The sequence below is a fragment of the Phacochoerus africanus genome, chromosome 10 (genome assembly GCF_016906955.1).
Source record: "Phacochoerus africanus isolate WHEZ1 chromosome 10, ROS_Pafr_v1, whole genome shotgun sequence".
In the NCBI taxonomy this organism is placed as follows: domain Eukaryota; kingdom Metazoa; phylum Chordata; class Mammalia; order Artiodactyla; family Suidae; genus Phacochoerus; species Phacochoerus africanus.
The window spans coordinates 73,805,396-73,829,651 of record NC_062553.1 but is presented as its reverse complement, the minus strand read 5'-3'; the positions used below and the strand labels follow the sequence as shown (position 1 = coordinate 73,829,651).

Sequence of the window (24,256 nt, the reverse complement as noted above, 5' to 3'; positions counted from 1 at the left end):
TCCCCTACAAAAGCCTTAGAAATGAATTAATATTCTTCTATGAAACAACTAAGGTTCTACCTGCCCACATTCCCCTTAGAGTATATTCCACACTGGGTGGGATAACATGGCTTTTCACCCAGCCCATCCTCCTCCTCCTTATAAACAAGATGAATGTGTCTTGTAGAAATGGCACGAATGAGCATATTCGCAATAATAGGAGTCCTTATGTGACAATGAACACTGAACACACTTAGCTTTGAGCCTCAACCAACATGTTTCTTGGACATGGAATGATCTCAATAGTTTATAAAGAAAAATGTCTATTTCAGATGAAAAAAAAATCTCTTTTAGGGCCACTCAAGTCCTTGGTGGAAGGAGGCAACTGTAAACATCATTAAAAAGATAATGGAGTTTGCATCGTGGTACAGTGGAAACGAATCCGACTAGGAACCATAAGGTTGCAGGTTCGATCTCTGGCCTACTCAGTGGGTTAAGGATCTGGTGTTGCCATGAGCTTTGGTGTAGGTCAAAGATGCGGCTCGAATCTGGCGTGGCTTTGGTTGTGGTGTAGGCCAGCAGCTGTAGCTCCTCTTAGACCCCTAGCCTGGGACCCTCCACATGCCGCAGGTGCAGCCCTAAAAAGATTAAAAAAATAAAAAAGTAAAACGGTAAGGGTTACTCATCAAGTCACCTCTACTCTTTAAAACTACAGTACTAACGTGTCATAAGTAAAAAAAGGAGGGAGACTATTCTAGATTAAAAGAGATGAAAGAAATATAACAGCCAAAATGTAACATATGAATCTTGACTGGATCCATCTTCCTCTTATGTAAACAGATGTAAAATAAATATAAACAAATATAAAACACGGAGAAAAGACATTTGTGGGACAATAGAGAGAATATGAATAGGGACTAGATATTACTGGTTCAATAGTAAAGGTCTTGGGTGTGGTAAAGCCATTGGGATGTCCAAGAGAAGGTCCTTGTTTTCAGAAGTCTGCTGAAGTGTTTGGGGCACCTCGAAGTGAGGCCTGTAGCTCATCTTTAAATAGTGTGACAAAAAAGAATGGGAATGCATGCATGTGTGTACACACTCACACACAGCAAATGTTAACAATTGTGGACTCTGCTCTTCACTGTTACATTCTTTCGACTTTATGTTTGACTGTTTCTTTTTTTATTATTATTAGTTTTTTATTTTTTAATAGTTATTTCCCCAATACAATTTTTTTCTACTATACAGTATGGTGACCCAGTTACATATACATGTACACATTCTATTTTTGCACATTATCATGCTCCATCATAAATGACTAGACATAGTTCCCAGTGCTACCCAGCAGGATCTCATTGCTAATCCTTTCCAAAGGCAATAGTTTGCATCTATTAACCCCAAGCTCCCCATTCACTCCCTCCCCCTCCCCCTTGGCAACCACAAGTCTATTCTGCAAGTCCATGATTTTCTTTTCTATGGAAAGGGTCATTTGTGCCTTATATTAGAGTCCAGATGTTTCTTAATTATAAAAAAACTTGAGGACAAAATGGCACTGATATTACCTCTGAATTTGGCATGAGTCTTGAATTCAATGACGAGACGGCCATCCTCTCGAATGTAGATTCGTATTATCTGAAGCCTGGCGGAGAGCACACTGTCCGTCTGGATTCCTGGGCAGGCAACCATCCACAAAACATCCAAGTGAGGGCTTGGAGAACATTTTCCCGACGTGAGCCATCCCATGACACCTCTAATTAGAGCTGCACGTTTACTTGAATGTAACTTAGGGCAAATTTACATATTTGCATGAACATAGAATCTATTTAGAGATTAATTAACATTGTAAGAAAATTCATTCTACTTTTTTTTTTTTTTTACAATTCTATTCTCTTTGACATAGACTCTCTCTTTTTAATTTTTACGGCCATACCCGCGGCATATGGAAGTTCCCAGGCTAGGAGTCAAACTGCAGCTGCAGCTGCTGGCCTACGCCACAGCCACGGCAACACTGCATCTGGGCTGTATCTGTGACCTACGCTGCAGTGTGTGGCAACACTGGATTCTTAACTCACGGAGTGAGGCCGGGGATCGAACCTGCTTCCTTATGGAGAATACACTAGGTCCTTAACCTGCTGAGCCACAATGGGAACTCTGACATAATCTCTTTATATCTGAAGATGCCACTTAGCCCAGATGCAGGGCCCACCCCATTGCTTGGGGGAAAAAAATGGTCCCTAAAATGTCTTACTCTTCACTGTATACCAGGATGTGGTTACAACACATCTGCTTCTCACTGGATTTTCTTTTCCTCATCAGGACACCTTTCAGGACTTAACCATGAACAATGTCTCCTCTGGAGGCTACATTTTGTATTGAAAGCAATGGAGAGTTCAAGGCTGGCTTGTAGCAGGCCAGCTCTACATGGCCTGGCGTGAGTCAACTGTGGCTTTCATAGGCCAACTGCAATCATGATACCCAGTGAGTTCAGAGTGACCAAAAACTAAAGGGTAACCAAAGGAGGGGGGAAAATAAAGCTTAAAAAAAAAAACCCAAGCTCAAAGAATTATCAGACCCAGACTGTGAAAACTTCCTGAAGTTGTTTTCCTGTGAGAAAGATAAAGCAAACAAATGCTTTGAGCTTAAGCCATTTAACAGAAGGAAGGACCGTATTTTCCATTACTAGGAATGAAGCCCTCTCTAAAGAAATCTCTTCAGATCAAGTAACGCTGCCTCAAATCAAGCGAATCACTGTCAGAGGGAGGGAGAAAGAATGGGAACAATAGAATAAAGGGAAGTGAGCTTGGGGTTATGTTTGAAGTGTGGAACACTGAAAAATGGGGGAAAAAAGCAAACCTCAACTCAGACCCACTGGAGTGAATGAAGGAGAGAAGCGTAGCTGGGACACTGGTGGCAGCAGTGGGCAAGGGGGGAAAGAGGGGAGACACAGAGAGATGTGATCTCCTGGCTCTCACCCACCAAGGCCCTGGGGGGCTCCTCTCAGAGAGCAGTGACAGAGACAAGGCTGAGGTGAAGGTCATTTTAAAAATTCGGTCCAGGAAGTAAAAGGAGGGTTAAAATTCCTACTTTTAAGAATGCAACAAAAAAGCAAACTTGATGCCAAATGAATAAAGGAAGCCAGGTTGCTCTCAACATATTTTTTCATTTCCATGCATCTGATTTCAAGACCCTTTCGTCCTTAACATGAATCACATCATTTTTAACTAGGAGAAAATGAATGTGACAATGCTTCGAAAGAACACACACTCAGCCCTCATGGGCTGGATAAGATGCCTCTGTCACTTGCCACTCTCAACTCTGGGGCCCTGGCTCTCTGGGCTGATTGATCATGATGCTGAAGGCTTTCCAGCTCGATATCTAGGGACCTCATCCTTTTCAGGAACCACAGATCGACATACTTTCAGACTCGGGGTGGTTCTCCTTTGGACATAGGACAGCTGGATGAGGCACGGAGCCACTGTCAAACGTCACCAGTGGGTATACCTGTTCTCCAGAGAACAGTGTCATAGAAGAAGGAAAACTCCATCTCGGTGTGGTGCTCCAAGGAGGCCCAGCCCCTGGGGGCTGTCACGTAGACGTAGGACACGTAGAGAGGCACGTGCACCGTCAGGAACGACTGGGCTGAGTCTCTCACCTGCAGAGCAAGCGGATTGCACACAGAGAGGGTTATTTCTCCCCAGGGTGAAAAGGCACAGGAGAAGCGCATCTTGCACTCATTCAGGATTAATCAGGTGCCTACGACTGAGACAGGCACCAGGTTAAGAACTGGGTGCTTGGCAGTGGAAAAAAAACAAAACCCAAATCATTGCCCTACTGGAACCTACAGTCTAGGAAGGGGGATACATAAACTTATGTTTGTTCCTTTTTTTTTTTGTCTTTTTTTGCCATTTCTTGGGCTGCTCCCGCGGCATATGGAGGTTCCCAGGCTAGGGGTTGAATTGGAGCTCTAGCCACCGGCCTACGCCACAGCCACAGCCACGCAGGATCTGAGCCGCATCTGTGACCTACACCACAGCTCACGGCAATGCTGGATGCCTAACCCACTGAGCAAGGCCAGGGATCGAACCCGAAACTTCATGATTCCTAGCTGGATTCATTAACCACTGAGCCACGACGGGAACTCCTCTTTTTTTCTTTTTTTGGCCGCTCCACAGCATATGGAGTTCCCAAGCCAGGGATCAGATCTGAGCCACAGTTGTGACCTATGCTGTAGCTGCTTAACCCATGGTGCAGGGCCGGGGATCTAACATGCGTCCTGGCACTGCAGAGACACACTGAGATCTCACTGAGCCACAGTGGGAACTCCTGAGACACATAAATTAAAAAAATAAAGATCCAATATTCTTTTGGATTTCCCCTGCACCATGGGTTAAGCAGCTACAGCATAGGTCACAACTGCTCAGATCTGATCCCTGACTACTCAGCCATAAAAAAGAACAAAGTAATGCCATTTGCAGCAACATGGATGGAACTAGAGACTCTCATCCTGACTGAAGTCAGTCAGAAAGAGAAAGACAAATGCCATATGCTATCACTTATATCTGGAATCTAATATACGGCACAAATGAACCTTTCCACAGAAAAGAAAATTATGGACTTGGAGAATAGACTTGTGGTTGCCAAGGGGGAAGGGGAGGGAGTGGGATAGACTGGGAGTTTGGGGTAAACAGATGCAGAATGCTGCCTTTAGGATGGATTAGCAATGGGATCCTGGTGTGTAGCACTGGGAACTCTGTCTAATCAATTCCGATGGAACCCGTAATGTGAGAAAAAAGAATGTATACATGTATGTGTAACTGGGTCACCATGATGTACAGTAGAAAAAATGTATATATAAACAAATGATAAAAAAAAAAAAGAGATGGGAAGTGGTCAGGATGCTTTGTTAAATAGGATCATCTGGGAAGGCTTTTCTGAGGAGGTGAACTTCCACAAAAATACTTTGGAAGTGAGAGAAGCTTTGCCTCCACTGTCCATTTGCTTTAAGCCTTGGCTGAGATTTTTAAGGCACCTCATATTTCCAAAAGAACATTTTTCGAAAGGGGTTCATGTTACTTTTATTAACTTGGCTTTAGAATTTTTATTTTACTGGGCAATGAATGAAAATGGGATTGAAAGATAAAATATGAGCAGATGCTTTCATGGAGAAGCTAGCTGTGTATAGGGGTATACGGGTGTATGATTGGGGGAGCCAGTTTATTCATTTTTAAACGTGTTTTAGATTTTCCTCTGTAAATACACATTTCTAACAAAAAAAACCTTAGTTTAAAATAATTTTATTTTGTCATTGGCAAAATGCTATAATACATTACGTAAATTATACACATTTTTTGTATGAAATTACAATGTAAAATGTTTCCATGGGTAGTTAAGTGAAAGAACCAAATATTCAGGTTCTTTCAATATTTACCAATATTTAGGACATCAAACCTTAATTTTTCTGAAGTATTTTTTCATATCCAATGTTATTAAGGGTTTTAAGATTGGATTCCACATGTTCCAAAGACTCCACTAATTCGATATTCATTTCAAAATCTTTTTTGGAATGCCTTACTCTGCTTTCGATAGAAAATTTCCAAATTTTATCTGGTTTTAATGCCATGCTCTGTCCCCTTAATATACAGGTTTTGCTAAATACATTTGCTCTGGTCTCGTCATTGTTGATATTAAAACCACCATAAATTCTCTAGTTGGCCAGCAAAATTAATTTTTCCTTTATTTCTGTATATTCTTCTTTCACCCTCATATAACTCACTAATCTTTAAAAACAAAAAACTCTGACAAATATTTACTGCAAACCTATTTTGTGCCAGGCACTGGCACACAAAAAAGTATGTCTTCCTACATTGAGAATATTAGTGACAATTTCAGATGAGGTTCCGAGAGGTTAGGTCTCATCCAACTCTGCTGATATTTGATATAGAAATGAACCAGGACTTGGTTCTAAGCTATATCCTTTCCACCATATACTAGCTGTTTCAACTATTTAAAGAAACAGACAACAATAAAGGAGTTCTTTGAATATACTCCTTCTGTGTTGATTTAAGAAGTGGGACATATATAAAAAGAATTCCTTGTCTTTGAGATTTTTAAGCATATTCTGAATAAAAATATCCAAAACTGTAATTAAAGTCATGGGGAACAGGGAATACTGATTTTTGAGGGGCTAAAGGCAGAGATAATCATAGAGTTTTACATTTTTGAAAGTGAATGTAGGTTATGCAACTGCAGAAACAGAAAAGAAAAGCTTAGACTGTCTTAAAATTCTATTCAGTAGAGGGCGGTAGTGTATACAAAATGAGAGGCATCTCAAGGAAAGAAAAACTAATCAAAGACACTTCCCCACAATGATTACTCCTAGTCCCTCTACGGGTTCCCCTCTTTCAGTGTGGTTAAACCTAAGGTGAAATGAAGAACAAACATCTGATTTTTTTAGTGCATTGGGCTGACTACTCAAAATGGTAGAATCTGCTTTAGAATTAATTTTCCCACCAGGATATATTAACCTAGTCCTTTTGATATCATTGCCTGCCTATGACTATGACTTCTTGCTATCATATTTTCTCCTATTAAACATCACTTAAAAATTACCTATTGTCATGAGGGTTGTCAGGCATCGGTTTGGAATAGGTACCAAAGCAAGGCGTTTGAAATAGTCACCTCCAGAATGCTTGGGACAACAGGGCTCCCCTTGTCTGCTGGAGGACAGGTGCCCCAGCTATCATTCTGACTCGTTTCTCCTCGTGGAGAGAACACTTTTACTTAGTAATAGCCTTTCCGTCAAATGTAGATTTTTTGCCTTTCCAAAATATACCCAGAAGGAAAGAAAATATTTATATTTTTATGTAAAATATGTGATATGTATGCATATATCACCTAGAAGTAAACACTACTGGATTTTTATAAATGACTGCCAGATAGTAATTTTCTTCATAGTAATTTAAACATTGTCCACATACATTTTCCAATTAATTGATTTAGAGGACTTTGGGGGGCTCACCCTAGCCACAGTGCTGCTAAGGTCTCTTTTGAGGGACTTATAAAGAAGACTCTCAACTCACAGACATAGAAAACAAGCTTAGGGTTACCAAAGGAGAGAGTAGGAGAGGGGAGGATATCAATTAGGAGTTTGGGATTAATGTATTCAGGCTGCTAAATATAAAATGCTATATATAAAATAGGCCCTACTATATAGCACGGGGAACTATATTCAGTATCTTGTAATAACCTATGATGGAAAAGAATCTGAAAAAAGAATATATATGTGTGTGTGTATACATAGATACACACACACATATATATGTATACATAACTGAATCTCTTTTCTGTACATCTGCAACTAACTCAATATTGTAACTTAACTTCAATTAAAAAAAGTAAGACTCCCTTGGGTGGCGCATTTCTGGGGGTGACTGGATGTGATGCACTGGCTGAAGTACTTCAGGTAGACGGTCTCCCATGACACATGGTGTGCACAGGCCCCCGGGAACCCACCTGGAAGTCAGCTGTTACTGAGCCCCCGCAGACGTCAATCAGCTCCGTCATGTCATAATAGGCATCAAATGTCCAGACGCAGCTCTTGAGGTTCAAGTGTTTGTAGAGCTGGATGGTCTTGGGCTCCCGCACACTGGAGTCAAACTGGAAGGGGCGGTCGTAGCCAGGGCCCAGGGCCGTGCTGTCGTAGACCTGGTCGTCCAGGAACCCTGCCTCTGCGGGGGCGAAGGAGCAAGGAACAGTAACCCAGTCTGTGGACTTGCCCTTCGCCAGCTGCCCAGGAGCTGGGCAGGGACAGCGGATGCGTCCTGTTGGCATCAAGAGAACTTTCCTTCCGTCTGAGCCTACTGATAGAGCAGCCCAGGTCTCCCCACACTGGCTCGCTGGGCCAGAAGGCAAGGGGACCTTGACAACTGCCTGTTGCCACACGTTAAATAGAGCGACCAGCTGCACAGACAGAGGCTGCAGGAACCAGGGAAGAAAAGATGAACAGATAAGACCACATATGAAGAAGCCAGGGCTCGGTGGCCCTGCGAATCTCAGCCAAGCAATCACTCTGAAGCTTTGCCTGTCACACCTGGCCAGGATGTGTGCTTCACAACCAGTCTTTTTTTTTTTTTGCTTTTTTTTTCTGCAGCACATGGGAGTTCCCAAGCTAGGGACCAAAAGGAGCTACAACTGCCACAGCAATGTGGGATCTAAGCCGCATCTGCGACCTATACCACAGCTCATGGCAATGCCAGATCCTTAAGCCACTGAGCAAGAGGCCAGGGATGGAATGCGTGTCCTCGTGCATACGAGTTGGATACTCAGTTTCCGCTGAGCTGCAACAGGAACTCCCCACAACCAGTCTTTGAAGAAATGGATTTACTACACAGAAAATCTGTTGATGAATTATTATGTTTAAGACCGATCTTTAAAAAAATTATGGAGAGCCAGCAAACAAACCTCTGACGACCTCCCCCGCCTCCTATGGTTTTTGAACTCTTGGAGAAAAAAGTCTTCATTTTGTGTTAATGAGTAAATAGCTCCCTAATGATGCATGACTAAACCTCCCCTCCTACAGGCAAGAATTATTAGATCAAATGCTGCCAAGCAACTCAACTATTCTAAATTATGCAGCGGAGAGCTGGATACAGATACAATTTTAGAACACCAGGGTTCAAATTCGTGTAGTTCGCAGAACAACTATATTGTTCTGAAAGTGCGGATGCATTTCTCAGATTGTCTGACAGCAGCGCGCAGCCCCCTGTTCCAAAAGGATTAGGGTCTCAGTGACCATGTACTGAATTTAATTGTGTTTAAGTAGGAAGCAGTGCAAACTTTCAGCCTAGAAACAGTCTGTTTCTTGCACTATAAAGAATGAAACTTTCATTTATAGCGTGGTGATTTATGAATCATTTACACTCCACTCATTTCTACTGTATAAAGACCATCCCTGCCCAAAGTGAGGCTTAATGAATACGGAAGAGCACCTGAATGCTTCTCCATCTTCAAAAAACACTGTTACAGGATTCATCTGTGGTGAACGGAGGCAGCACACAGTTCACGTGCACTCACTAAGGTGAAAGGAAATGGACAGGCTTCTTTGTAACATAAAACGCCTGCGGTGGGGAACACGGAGGTGCATGGCCTCATCTGTCAGCTCTGCTGTGGCTGCGGAGCCCGAGGTCACGCTCTAGCTCAAGTGTTGGTGTCCAGTAACTAAGCAAAGTGGGGTAGAAAGGTCTGTCCACTGGGGCTGAAGTAGGACAAGTGGGATGGATGGGCTCTCCTCAGGGCTCCCGGCAGAGCTGGCGAAGGCTTGCTCGTCCCATTGCTTGCTAACTCCCCCCATCCCGCCTGATCCTGCCATCCTCTCCTCCTTTTAGGAGATGCTGATCCCTAATAAACAGCTTGCACCCCAAACTCCACCTCAGCTCCTGCTCCCGGAGAACCATCTTGCAACATCTAACATCTGCACTTGAGCTTTCTAAAATGCTAAGACAGTGGAATTCTAGAGCACGGATCCCAATAGAGGAGAAAAAACGAACTAAACTTTACCACGACGGGGGCTTTAAAAATGTTGATGCATTCCAGCCCCAGATTGGTAGCAATTGTTATCCTCATGGTATAGATAAGAAAGCAATTGGCTCAGAGAGATCCGCTATTTGTGTTCAGTTGTACAGGGAATGGAATAAGGACTTGAACCTGTCGACTTGATTCCGGGTCCTTGTGTTTTCCTACTCACTTCACTGTCCAAGCTGCCTCTGCTTGGCTGCTTGCTAAGGAGGACATCCACTAGTCATGCAGATGTTGAGGACCAGAAAACACGAAAAGCAGGGTTCACTTAGCCGTATCCCTAAGGGTCACTGCACGGGGCCGGGCAAACCAGCAGGGCACCCTTCCCTCACCTGAGATGCCTCTCAGGTCCCGGGTGGTGACGAGGTTGGAGCAGACGTGCTGGTGTCTGTAGATGGACTCGGAGAGTAGAAAATGCAGGTTGTGCAGTGGCATGGTGGAGACAAGCGGCAGCATTCCATCCTGGTGCGGGATCTGCACTGAAATGTGGATTCTAAGAGGACAAAGGGTGGGAAGAGGTGCTCACTCAGGTGCCTGCTCCCAGCAGTTAACGGGTACATGTCTTTCTCATAACTCAACTGGTCTTCACCAGGGAATCTACCAATTTGTTTCCTGAAGCTTCCCATGGAGGGTTTCTCTCTGAAGGTGAGGGTCTGATGTACAGGTAGGGTTAGCCCATCCCCCACATTCTACCCTCCCACCCCACCCCTCCGCCCTGAGGAAGGGGATCCTCCAGACTTAGGACTGATAACAATTGAGAATCCTAGATTTTTTGTGTGTACAAGATAACATCACAACCACAAATGACCTTATAGCTTTCTTCTGCTTTAAATGGAAGCTTTGTTTCCGCATGAGCTGAAGCTCTGTGACTAATGCAGGTACTGCTGCCCTTCTGTGTCACCGGGAGTGTCTGTGGAGGTTGGGTAGGGTTTGGCACATTTTTTTTTTTTTAAGTATTTGTGCCCAAAAGACGTCACTGAGCTCTTAAACTCTAAGGCCGGTGTCCCCACCTGGAACATATCTTAGAAATAGTAATATCTCACTACTCATAGGTCTCTCTCCTCAAATGAAAGAGTCTTTCCTCCTCTCTTCCTGCACGTTCCAGCAAGGCCACCAGCCCTCATTGGCCTCAGTCTGCAGTCAGCTCTCTGGAGCTACATTCTTCAGGATTTGAGTTGCCTTTGTACCAGGAAATCTGTGACTTATTTATATTGGCTGCTTTTTCTTGTAGGTTTTCGGACTCTGTTTATCTTGCCTCCCCACTAAGAGGGCAAAGGACCATTTTTTTCACTTTTTTTTTTGTTTGTTTGTTTCTTTAGAGCCTGTAGTATACAATTCTAAATAAAATACGACAATAAATATTGGTTAAGAGCGCAACACCACAGAACTGTACTTAGAGGCTGCCTTTTTTTTCCTTGTACAAGTTTAAATTTTCAGCATGTTTATTGAGGGTGCGTTTTGAATTTCTGCAGCAATCTCTCAGAACAAAGACCCACGGTTTAAAGAGGAATCCAAACCTTGGAATATAAACAGGATGGTTCTTTCGCTAAGAAGGGGTCAGCAGTAACCCCAGGCACTTCCTAGTTTCTTCTTTTTAACAAAAATCAACCTCATTCTGCCAGGGAAAAAGGAGGATTTGCATAGTCTTGGCTCCACATGCAAATCTGTTTTTTCATGCAAATGAACCCCTTTCTCTGAACTTGGTTGCTCATAGAGGCACGCACATACATACTATGAGATTTATGAATGTGTACAACATATGCAAATTCTTCTCTTTTTTTTTTTGCTGTGCAAAATGAAAGTATCCATCTTCCATTAAAATTGTGATGGCATAGGAAAAAAAATAAAAGTACATCTGCCCAGTGACTTACAATTTACACAGTGTTATTACTCATTTGTTCACTAGATATTTAGCGAGTGCCTCTTAGGTGCCAAGAAGCCCTATCTTAGGGCAGAGGGGTTACAAAATACATAATCATGGTCCCTGCCATCATCACCTCTTGTGGGGACAGAGAGAGAATGAATAATGATCATGACTGAGGGAGGCAGGCACTGATGCCGGAGAAGCTGGAAGGAAGAGCTCCCAAATTAAATTGGGGGAGGCGATGGAAAGTTCCTAGAAGAGATGCCCTGGGCTAGGATAGTGGGACAGTTGGATTTAACACCACTGAGCGAAAGGGAGCAGGGGGAGAGTGGGAGCCAGGAGCAGCTGCAAGGTGGAGGCATGGCACCCAAGCGAGTTTGAAGCCCTGGGTGATGCTCTGTGAGTGGACCAGCAGGTGACAGTGACAAGGTGGGGAAATGAGTCTAGGAAGAGAGGCAAAGAGCCAGATCTTAGGGGGCCTTCAAAGAACATAAACTTTATCTGAAGCACTCATCGCCACTCTTATTTTATAGAAGCATCACTCATTGATCTGTCCCACCCAGAAAACACACTAAGCATAGCTGGAGATTATCGCTGTCATCTCTTTGTGGAGGCCGCCTCTTGCCTGACCTGTTGGGATGCTCCTTGTGTTTGACGTCCAGGTATTTCAAGGTCGCGATGAAGGACTGAGCCTGGAAGCCTCGGGCTGTACCAGCCACTACTGGGGTGTGGCAGATAGCACTGTCTGTTCCGATGGTAACAATGTTGCTCCTTAAGGGGGTCCCCGCATGGCCCACCTTGTCCATAGCCTTGGCCACACAACGGACATGGAACCTCCGGCTGAAGTAAATGCTGTCCAGGACCTACCAGGAAGAATCAGGCACCTGAGAAATGTGTACACTACTTCAACAGCTCCTCACACGGTTTCTTCTGGATATGACACCACCCATTCCTGGTCCAAGGTAATCTGTGAAGACCATCCATCATCCATCCATCCATCCATGCACCACCTAAGTATTGACTTCCTACCAGGAGCCAGGCACTAGGGGCAGAGCAGTGAGTACCTTAGCCCAAGGTGGTCAGTCAGGCAATGGGTAAGTAGACAGAGGTGGACCAAGAGCCCAGAGATGATGGCTTCCCGGGGATGGTGCTGTTTTATTTGTATGTTAGGTTCCCCATCAGAACCACTTAACCGTTTTCAGCCTTTCCAGCAAGACTGGCTGGCCTCCAAGTCACTCTTGCTGAGGGCAAAGCGTCAGGACACAGAGGAAAGATACTTCTTTTCTAGGAGTTTTTAGTTTTCTTTCCTTCCTTCTGCTGTGCCCTCCCTCAGCTCCCACCTAATTATGACACGCCTTGCAAGGGGTACGCTAACACGCAGACGTGAGGCTGAGAATTTGGCTTTTGACACCTCCAGGCCTTTGAAAGTCTTTCTACTGATGCTTCCGTGCTCCCGGACATACAGAATCCATAAGAGTGCTTAACTCAGCCTAGGCAGAGGCCATGTAGGTCACCAAAACCCTTTAGGTTATGAGACCATACGCATAGGGAAGCATGAAGCAAGAGAAACTAATGAGTAGTTAGTCCTGTGTGCCGTGGACCTCCCGCAAAGCAGCCATCCAAACTTATAAATTCCACTCATGGAAACAATTTTCACTGAAGTCCATTAATAATTAAAGAAGATTTTTCCATTAAAAATTTTTTTAATTAGCTGCCAACACTTTATTTATTTATTTACTTATACATGGACTTTGTTCAGAAGGGATCTGAGGCATCTACCAGTGCATACACTACGATGGTAGTAAATACATAATTGAAGAAATGAAGATAGGGCAAAGGAAACTGGGGAAAAAGTAGTAGTCGCCCATTCATTGCAAGAAGGAAGACTGAATTTTAAGGTAAAATCGTGGTACTTGGTACCTGTTAAAAATGTATATTTGGCTCTAATCAGATCAAACCCCTTTCATGGTTTTGTTGAACAAAGAATTAAATACTTACGAAATGATAAGCTGTTAAGTCTTTCCATTTATATTTTTTAATAAAAAGAAGATAATTTAAATTTGATCTAGGTTAGGTGGCAAAAGAATTAATCGTCTGGCCTTTCCGAATAAGCTGTCAAAGACATTGGACCTGAGTGACCCGCTTTATCCAAAGGCTTTATCTTTACATCTCACGGCTTCCCCCGCTGTGACCCCACCCACCCGAGGCACTTAAAGTGAAAACAAACTGTGGGTCAAAGAGGGAAAAATCTGTAGGATCTAAGCCGCGTCTGTGACCTACACCACAGCTCATGGCAACACCGGATCCTTAACACACGGGCAGGGATCGAACCTGGGTCCTCACAGATGCTAGTCAGATCCGTTTCCACTGAGCCATGACAGGAACTCCAGACTCTTAATGTCACATAGTTAAAAACGGGCAGAATTGAGTTTGTAAACAGGCTGAGTACTAGCCTAGTTCTCTTTCTACTGCACCAGATCACCTCTTCTTATATGCAGGGATCAAAGACCGTGGGTGCACGTGCACTTGCTTATTTATTTTTATTCCACATGCCACACAAAGACCTTGAGGAATTTCATAGAGCCGGAGTAACAGAGAAATGCCAGGTCTCTTGGCCCCAACCAGACCCAGGCAAGACCTACCATGTGGTTGACGCTGGTGAACGGCGTGTTGTCGGTGATGGTCTCAAAGGGAGAGCGGGCCCCGTTGCCATCAGTGGGGGCGGCCACTTCCCAGCTGAACTGCACGGAGGTCTGGTTGATGCCCGCCTCGCTGCATCGCTCCTTCATGACGGCGTACCTGGGGAAATGGGGGTCGCACGGGGTGACACAGACCAGCGGGTAGCCCGGGGAGGGGAATTTCTTGACTCCCTCTTTGGTAACCTCTTCCACGTGGTCATAGTCAGCGAGAGTGACAACCTGCAGAGGAGCAACAAAGCTTCAGGCCAGGGTGGGGGTATAGGAAAGTCGGAGAATAAGGCTCCCTTCCCCAGAGATCCTCGAAAGCACTTAACTCCTAGGGATTCTTTAAAATATAGAAGTCTTAACAAGGCTTGTTCAGACATCTCTGAAAGACACTGCAGATCCTTAATGATGGAGAAGATCCTCTCCCCCTGGGCTAAGAGCTTTATTATCTTTTTTTTTTTTTTTCCTTTTTCTAGGGCCACTCCCACGGCATATGGAGGTTCCCAGGCTAGGGGTCTAATCGGAGCCGGAGCCACCAGCCTACACCGGAGGCCACAGCAACTCGGGATCCGAGCCACAACTGCAACCTACACCACAGCTCACCGCAATGCTGGATCCTCAACCCACTGAGCAAGGGCAGGGATCGAACCCGCAACCTCATGGTTCCTGGACGGATTCGTTAACCACTGCACCACGACGGGAACTCCCGAGATTTATTATCCTATTGGTCTCGTTCCCAAATCAGAGCCCTATTCCCTCGTGTGAAAGATACTGGCCTGCCCCTGTGCACTGTAACCAAAACCATATCATAAAAGGCAGTTTACTAAAGTTGCATTGAATGGTTAATGGTACGCAGTTGCACATTTGGCAAAATAGATATAATAAAGGTAATACATTTCTTTCATGGTCTAAGAAGAGACACATTTGCAAATGATCCTTTTACTTTATGAGTCAGGGGAGGTTATCAGACTTATTTGGACTGCTTCATTATTTAACCCAGTTTAACCAATGGGTTAATTCCCTTGGCCACTCCAGGCATTTTCCTCCTAACTGTAGAGTTGGCCCATTCATCCTATTCGTCCCCAAGCTGAGAGGCTGGGTGGTACATTTCTGCAGACACTTAGTTCTCCGTGTGTGGTGAGCATGTAAAATAATAGATGTGGGGTAGTAGCATTTTTTTACTCTTCCGGGTCCCACCAAAGAAATGAGAAGATCAGTTGTATTGTACTTTCTGTCTTTATCAGACTAAGGCATCAGCATGGCTTGGTCTCACCCTAATCTCAAAATAATGTTTCTCATCCTTGGCACAATTGACATTTGTGCCAGGTAACTCTGCTGCTGGGGCATCGTGGGACATTTAGCAGCATCCCTGCCCTCTGGATGCTAATAGCAGCAAGTGTGATGGTCATGACAACCACAAAGGTCACGAGACATTGCCACATGTCCCCTGGAGGTGATGGGAACGAGGGGTTTGGGGGAAGAGTGCTCGCTCTTGGTTGGAAACCACTGTGTCAGGAAAATGAAGACATGCAGCACTGCAAGTCCTGCCTATCAAATCACCAAGTCGTAAAAGCAGCGATCCTTTGGGTTGAGCAACTCACAATGGGTGGTGCTGGCAGGATGAGACTCCCTGCCGCCTCCTGGTCTAGAATCGTCACTGTGGCAGTGGTCACGTCACCAAGAACTGCCTCCACTGGGTCATCTGGGCCAAGGACTAGGGAGAAAGACTCATGCCATTCCCGGTCTTCATTGGACAGGATCTCGACTTTGAAGAAGATATGATCCACACCTTGGCCAAGGATGGAGCAAAGAGAGGAACGGCCCTCATTAGTGACCCACTTAAGACAGTACAGGTCGGCCCTGCTGAGGCTTCAGGTAAAAATACGCCCTTTCCTTTCAAAAGTTTGCTATAAATACAGGGGCTGCTAATCACTTTAGCCCCATCTCAAGTGAGGAGGAATCTGTTTTACAGGCCAAATTCCACCTGCAGTGGAGGCTCCGTATTGCAGATTCACTATTCAACTCCATATGAGGATTAATAGCCCTTGTCTGACACTGGCTGGCAGTAATAAAAATCTATGATCCAAAATACACTCCATCCTGGTTATGAGACTTTTTACTTAATTTTTCTTTCCCCTTTACACTTAGGCATGAGCCCCTGTGTAGCTGGGAGGGCTTGTACACAGAGATCCTTCAAAACGGTCTCCCAAGAAGCAATAGCTCAGAGGCTACCCACCAAGCGCATGTCTGCAAAGACGATGAAGTAAGGTTTGGCGGCTTGGCATGGGAGGGTTAGAGCCCAGAACAACCCCCTTTTCTGTAAAGCTGTTCTTGGAAGGTGCAGACACCCCCGGCAATAGTTAAGGTCTCCTTCTTCCCCTCCTACAGACATCCAGGCTGGGTTACTTCTAAGCCCTACCTTCCCCCAGATCTTCTGCAGAAAAGGAAAAGGTTAAGACACTTGGAAGAGAGGTCCTTGTGAGGGTGTGGAGGAAGCGCCTCCTCCTTCCCTCTAAACACCAACCAGATGCATGTGGAATGGAGCTGAAAGCCCTTTGAAACTCCAGGAGGCATGACAGGGACATACAGAGGTGTCCCTCCATGTCCAAGGGGGTCCTTTTCTCCCTCCAATTTCCAAGACATCTCTGAAGAGGACTTGCATCACTCTCACCCACTTCTGACTCCATCTAAGCCAGCCTTTTCTCCTTGCACTGTTCCAGAATGTTCTGTGAAAAAGCCTAGCATGCAACTCAACTCCTCTGTCTCATACCTTCCATGAAATAAATGCATCAGACAGTTAGTTAAGCAGCTAGTTGGGACCTGAATCCCATCCTTCTCTCTTATCCTGACTCATCTGCATAGCATCTCCTAGTAGATGTTAAACCCCTTGAGCACGGAGCTTTGTCCTTCTGGGTTTAGTGATCCCTGAAGCACCCAGCACTGTGGTTTGTCCCAATGTTTGCTGAAGGATACTGTCATGTATATGCTTAAAAAATCAAATGCTCTGATTGCTCAATCGAATCATAGGCTAACAATTAAAAAAAAAAATCCCTTTTGAATGAGCCAAAATGCCTAGAATGTTCTAAAGTAAGGCACTTCTTTTTCTTTTTCCATGCCATTTTTGCTCACTAAAAATTTTAAAGACTCCTACAAATCAAAGGTGTGCTTACTAAATAACTTTGTGCTACTGGAAATATTATATGTCTTTCATTTTTCTGCTCATTCCTTTCTTCAAATGTAAGATTTTGCCTCTCTTTTCTTTCCTTTTCTTTTCTTTTCTTTTTTTTTTTTTTGTCTTTTTGGCATTTCTTGGGCTGCTCCCAAGGCATATGGAGGTTCCCAGGCTAGGGGTCTAATCGGAGCTGCAGCCACCAGCCTACGCCAGAGCCACAGCAATGCAGGATCCGAGCTGCGTCTGCAACCTACACCACAGCTCACAGCAACGCCAGATCGTTAACCCACTGAGCAAGGGCAGGGATCGAACCCGCAACCTCATGGTTCCTAGACGGATTCGTTAACCACTGCGCCACGACGGGAACTCCTGCCTCTCTTAATAAAGTAAAAAGCACAACTTGGATTGGCACTCAATTACCAGGACTGAACTTCAGGACTCGGCTCTTTGGGTAATAATCCACACCAGACTGGGCTGAGCCGTCCCGCGTGCTGCAGCGAACCTTGGATGTTCTGTTCTGATCCCCTCTGCGGATCACCTTGATGTTCAGAAGGGCTGTGGCATCTGGCCCCGAGGGTTCCCGGACTTGGTATGCAGCTTCTTCAAACTCAATGGTGGGGGCTAAGGAAATGAGGTTTAGGAAAACAAGAGCAGGTTGAAAAAGTGAAAAAGAATTCCAACTCCCTTGAAAACACCTTGTAATGACAAGCAGGAATTTTTCACATGCGTTAACAACACAAAGGCAAACGGGCTTGAAGTCATAAAAATCAGTCAGTATTCACCCCTCAGCAATACTTCGGAGAAAGGAATTTATTTGTGATTCTGCAAGTGTTGTTTCTCACATATTTCTTATTACAAACAATATAATGGGGGAAATATTTTTAAGTACTTGGAAATGCGTGCCGTCCAAGTTTCCATCTAGGCATTACAGCTCACAGCAGGATTTTAAACCTGAAGAATTTATCATGGAATGGAGACACAGTAAGTCCTTGATAAATACTTATTGACTGATTGCATGAATCAACTCTTTTTCATTTATAAGATATGAGTTTCACTTAAAACTGCTTACATTTATTCACCAAATCCATCTCCTACCTTTGATCCTCTGAATCCTCCCTCCCCTCATCACCCCACCTCACCCAACCCCACTTTTAGCTTTTCCTAACTTCTCACAGGTTATTTAGTTAAGAATGTGTAATTTTAGGAGTTCCCATGGTGGCTCAGTGGTAATGAACCCGACTAGTATCCATGAGAACCTGGGTTGGATCCCTGGCCCCGCTCAGTGGGTTGAGGATCTGGCATTGCCGTAAGCCGTGATGTAGGTCACAGACGTGGCTCAGATCTGGTGTGGCTGTGGCTGTGTATCGACCCCTAGCCTGGGAACTTCCATATGCCACGGGGGCAGCTTTTACAAAAACGTGCAGTTTTAGTGACTGGCTACAACGATAATTCAGGAACACAAAGTTTCCTAACACAATCTGATCTGAGGCACTATTCTCATTGCTATGAAATGATTCATTGTTGATTTTTTTTTTTATAGCAAACTACGCTTTCTTTTGTAGTATGTTCTCACGGGGACGGGGAAGGTGTAGTGGTAGAGAGAGTGAGATAAAAAGATGGAAAAACTGGGAGCAGTTACAAATCTTATACCATTTAAAATACATTATAGACTTTTTCAGAAATATTTGATGTCTCTAGGTTCAGTTCCCTCTTTCTCTCTCAGGAAGTCGATGCTTCCTAGTTGTAGAAGATAAGCCTCGTTGGAGACGACAAAGGTTTTTGTATGTCTGCTTTTTGAAGCTGAGGTGTCACTGTACACAGCGTGAAGTTGTTGCCTCTCTGAGGCTCAGTCGTTGGGTTTTCTGTGTGAATAGGAGAGCTTGACTTCAGGGTCTGAACCTGAGTCTCTTTGGGTAGAAGCTAGTTCAGATTCGATGCTGGCTTTTTGGATGTTTTTCCAATGTCCAAATTAGTCCCTGTTTTTATATTACAAACCCTAAGAGTCCCACTGACTCATGTAGATTCCAGAACTAATAAAATAAAGTTCTTCATGCAGCTGTGTAACTAAAAGCGTAAATTATATAATTTGCTGAGGTTCAATGTCTTTACCTATAATACAGGGATAATAACACTTACCTCAGGGGCTACTGTCAGGATGAAATGAAATGAAATACTATAATATGCTTAGAATGGTTCTTGGGATAATATAGGAACTATTCAATGAAAATAGCTATTACTATTTCTAGTATTATTCTCCATTCATTAAAACACCTATTTGAGTAAAACAATGATGTCCTTATTTGAAACAAATTTTGTTTTCTCTGGCACCTGGGCCACTCCTTGCTAACATCTGACTAAAGAATTTAAGCTTTTTTAGGTTAGGAGGCCAAATCAATGAGAGAGAACTGAGAAATTAGACTTTTCCAGGAAGGTGGCAGTGTTTTAAATCAGTTCATTGGATTCAACTGATTCTGCTTGTATTTCCAATCTTGCTCCTGAATTGTAGTGACTTAAACAGTTTTTATTCTCCATCTGCCTCAGTGTCTCTGTCCTAACTATTAACCATACTCATTCCTTATCTCCTGGCGATGTGTAGGGAACAATATAATTAAAAATATTGGAGCTCTGGAGTTCCCGTCGTGGCTCAGTGGTTAACGAGTGCAACTAGGAGCCATGAGGCTGCGGGTTCGATCCCTGGCTTTGCTCAGTGGGTTAAGGATCTGGCGTTGCCATGAGCTGTGGTGTAGGTCCTAGATGCAGCTCAGATCCTGTGTTGCTGTGGCTCTGGCGTAGGCCGGCGGCTACAGCTCCTATTAGACCCTTAGTCTGGGAACCTCCATATGCCACGGGTGAGGCCCTAAAAAGACAGAAAAAAAAAATTGGAGCTCTGTAGAGGGGGATCATTTCCTGCCAACGTTTTATATAAATATTCCAAGACTGTTATGGGTAGACACTTTCATAGTGCTTTCACCTATAATTATAGTATTGGTAAAACATCAGTTCATGCCTCATTGACCTCAGAACAACTAAAGGCAATCTCTCCTGTTACCATCTTCATCGTTGGATATGGTGATGGTGGCCACGTTGTTCTTTCCGACTCTGGCTCCACTCCAGTGGTTCCCAAGAGGGTGGCTGAGGTAGACCCTGAACTCTTCTTCAGGCTCAAACATGGAGTCATCATGGATATAGACAGTACAGTTCTTCATCTAGAGTCAAGGGCACAAGACAAATGAACCTTTGCAGGAAGACAGCAATCATTAGCTTGGCTTTCCATAGGAAATGAGTTTTTCTTCTTTGCAGCCTCAAAGAGTCAACACAAATTCCAAAGGATCCAAACCATTTCATTTAGAAAACAGAATGTTTAAGTCTAACAGTTCATGCCTGAGTGGACCCACTTATCTGTGGAGCCTTGTATTCAATATTCCAGCCATGTTGAGTTATTGGTCACAAGTTATGAATGACTAATGCAACAAAACAAATCACTAAGAAGCACCTGCAGAACATTTTGCCTGGGCTCACCTCCCCATTTGTACATGTTATCATAGGTAGATTTCTGATGGAGCTTAACATATGGATTATACTTCCTGGAGAGCTGAATAATGTCCCTTTCTCTTTGTGAAAATTGAATAGTCCTAGAAAGCACTTGGAAAGGCTTCCTGCGAGGCTAAAGACACCTTGAAAAGCTGCAGAACTCCCAAACGGGCTGCCAAATGGTGTCTCATCTGAAAACAGCTGGGAACTGAATGTCTGAGAATTCAGTCTAAATCCCAGTTTGACGGAAAGAAGTCAAGTGCTTCCCAAACTGAATATTCTCTACTGAGGACTGTCTTCTTAAGAAAACACAAAATAAGGTCAGAACTCTTAGATAACAGAGCAGCCTTGATAGTAGAGTCATGTGGTTTGAAGTGTGATTATTTTTAGTTGAAACATTTAAAATTCACTGTACTACCATACTGCAAAGGATATACGGATAACAAGGTTCCCTGTCATACTTTCTAAATCATACTAAACAGAGGGAAGATGTCTCTGGGGACATTTACATGTGGTTTGCTAACCTGGCTTTTAAGTTCCTGAAGCATGCCCCCTCCCACCCCAATCACTACTACATCTTTCTTATAATAAGAATTTATTTATGGAAAGCATGAATTTAGTAATGACACTTCAATATATCTTTTAAAAAAAGACATTATAGTGAATGACAAGTTCCAAAGACATGTTGCTTAGCAAGACAAGAAGATGAAGATTCCAAAATGTGCTTATGAAGGATAGATTGCCATGTGGGTACCATAGAGAGTATTAAGCTGTGTTTTCTTTATAATTTTATTAACTTACAAACTGTCTCTTGGATAGGCAGAGAATCTTCTTTTGAACTTAAAACAAATACAGACATGCAGACTCAAAGCTGAAGATGACATTCACAGTATTTATGTGTGTTTTTTAACATGTGTTTCAACTTGCCACCAGTAAAATTCCCATAAAATACATAACTGAGACAGAGCTTTTATGAGTCATGAATGTATAAAAGGCTGAGAGCCACAAAGAAAGAAGCTATTGCTTTTTTTGGTGGTAGAGATAAATGCAGGAAGAATCGGGGGTGACCTGGGATGGGTAAAGTTTTCTTAAGCTAAACTTTAAAAGAACTAATGATAAGGCAAAAATTTTTCATACATTTGAATATATCAAAATCGAAGATTTCCATTCACCTAAAAACACCAAGATCAAAGGTAGTAGATAAGTGACAGAAAAAGAAACTTTGTTTCTAGGACCTAAAATGCCTAAAACTGGCAAGGATTAATATTAATAGTTAGGATTATTAATATTAAGGACTATTATTTAGAATACATAAGAAAGTATTGCAAACCAGTAAGAAAAAGATAGCAATTCAATAAAATAAGGAACAAAGGATGAAAGCAACACATTTCCATAAGCAGAAACTCAATTAACTAATAAGCATATAAACAGTATTCATGAGAGAAATGCAAATTAAACTGAGATGTAACTTTGTACATAGCAGATTAGTAAAAACTGAAAGATGAATAATGCTAAGTGTTGAAGAGTTTGTAGGGTTTTAACAACAACCCTCATGTCCTGCTAGCGACATCCTAGGAAGTATTCTGACGTTATTTTTTCAAATTAAGCACATTCATGCCCTGGTCCAAAAATGTTGCTGCTGAGCATGTATCCAAGGAAACTCCCAGACAGGCATGCCAGTGGACATGCATGGGATTTGCACCAGAGCACTGATGGAAGGTGCCTGGGCACCACCCCTGAGGGGCCTTACTGTCTACTGCTGAGAGTGAGTGGGTAAAAGATAGTGAATGCACATCACAAAATACTATGCAACAGTCTGAAGCGAGAGATTAGAAGTACATATAAATGGCATGCACAGATATTAAAACGTATTGCTGAGTAAGCACGGTAAACGTTTGAAAAAGATATAACACAATAACAGTTTTATGAATTAAAGCTCGTATACATCAAACAATAGGCATTTTAAAAGACAAACACAAAATAGGAGATGCACATGAAACACAATCACTTGATGAGCTCCAAGATGGGGAGGGGAATGAGCTGCATAATAGGGTGAAAATAAAATGAATACATCAACCAAAGAAGAGAAGGGCCTTGACCTAACCAGTGGGGAGTGTGTGCCTTGAACCAAGGGGTACAACCAACTCGACCATCTGACAATGAGATCCATTAATGGGGAAATATGATTCCCATTCAATATCTGCTTTGGACACACACTGAGGTTGCAGGCTTTGATGTTGATGCAGCCGTACTTAGTGACTGGAGTTTCTCAGGAGATCTTGTGTTCACCTGTGTTATTTTTTCATCAGATTGCCAAGAGAATACTCTGATGACTTGAATCAGCTCAACATCTGCCTGTTTCGTTCTGTACTATGGGTCCTATACCTGGATGTATGTTGCCCTGGAACAAGGGCCCAGGTATTAGAGAAGTGTCTCTTCCCTCTCTAGGGAACACTAGTGGAGTGTGTTCATCTCCCATGTAATTTCAAATACGAGAAGTCCCCAGGCATTTGCTTCTGCTAAATGTCCAAAACGCTCTGCCTCATCTAAATATCCCAGCTCAATCAATGACACAGGTATTGGCTTGTAAGTGGGAGACAAAGCAGACAGCCACATGGGAGAGACAAAATTGTTAAAAGCATGAACAACTAATCAGAAAATTCCTGGGATGTTCAGACTTTGTCTAAATGACTTCACTATGGACAAATAAAGGCACCACAGAAGGAGAGAATCTTATCTTTCAGCCACCATGAATCCACTTACTTTCTCCCCTTTGAGAAATGTGATCCGTGAAGAGTCTGCATTTCTTCTCTCCTCAAAGTCCTCCAGGACCTGAGCGGAATGGCCCTGCGTATAGCACCTCACTGACGACTCGTAGCTCAGGTCTCCACTCCGAACGATGGGCACATGCAGGACGCCCTCCTTCTCCTTCACCAGGAGCAACTCCTTGGCAAACTGCATGCTGGGCACTGGGTGAGCAGAAGGAAAGACCGAGGCACTGTTAGCGAGGAGGCTGAGGGAGGTGGCCACAGCCCTCACAGACTCTCGGCAGCCACTTGGCAGCAAGGCTCCACTAAGGGCTATCAGAGGCTGAGAAATCACAGGTGGTAGGCAGATTTCAAAGCCTGGCTGCTGCTCTCAGGACAAGGAAACTTCTTGTGTAGAAGCGTACTGTGAGTGTAGTTCTAACAAAATAGAATGAATCAAGTTTGCACCTGCTTTTGCTTGGCTTCGGGGTATAGTCGCCATCTCAAATGTGGACAGGAGATGCAAGTAGAGAAATGAACCAGGTATAAGAAAAACCTGGATAGAGACTTGAGTACCCAGAAAAGTTCACGCTCCTTCTAAGGCTACAAAAAGGAAAACAGCAGTGCAAGCATGATGAGACATGGTCGCTCACATTGGTCCTAGACCAGGAAGGCAATAGGGAAGAGGGGGGGACTCTGGTAAAGA

General features: G+C 43.6%; 1 protein-coding gene across 2 annotated transcripts in view; it reads right to left on the bottom strand.

Annotated features, from left to right (window-relative positions):
* The window catches only part of FRAS1 (Fraser extracellular matrix complex subunit 1), a 274,927-nt gene that overhangs the window by 14,545 nt on the left and 236,126 nt on the right, over positions 1-24,256 (bottom strand). For both annotated transcript variants that reach the window (XM_047798478.1, XM_047798479.1), the window contains exons 57-66: positions 23,567-23,772; positions 20,322-20,478; positions 17,693-17,893; positions 15,702-15,889; positions 14,059-14,334; positions 12,047-12,279; positions 9,885-10,045; positions 7,492-7,706; positions 3,481-3,631; positions 1,542-1,649 (exon numbers count right to left, since the gene is read on the bottom strand). In XM_047798478.1, coding sequence (XP_047654434.1) covers positions 1,542-1,649; positions 3,481-3,631; positions 7,492-7,706; positions 9,885-10,045; positions 12,047-12,279; positions 14,059-14,334; positions 15,702-15,889; positions 17,693-17,893; positions 20,322-20,478; positions 23,567-23,772 — 1,896 coding nt within the window. The remainder of the gene's footprint in view (positions 1-1,541; positions 1,650-3,480; positions 3,632-7,491; positions 7,707-9,884; positions 10,046-12,046; positions 12,280-14,058; positions 14,335-15,701; positions 15,890-17,692; positions 17,894-20,321; positions 20,479-23,566; positions 23,773-24,256) is intronic.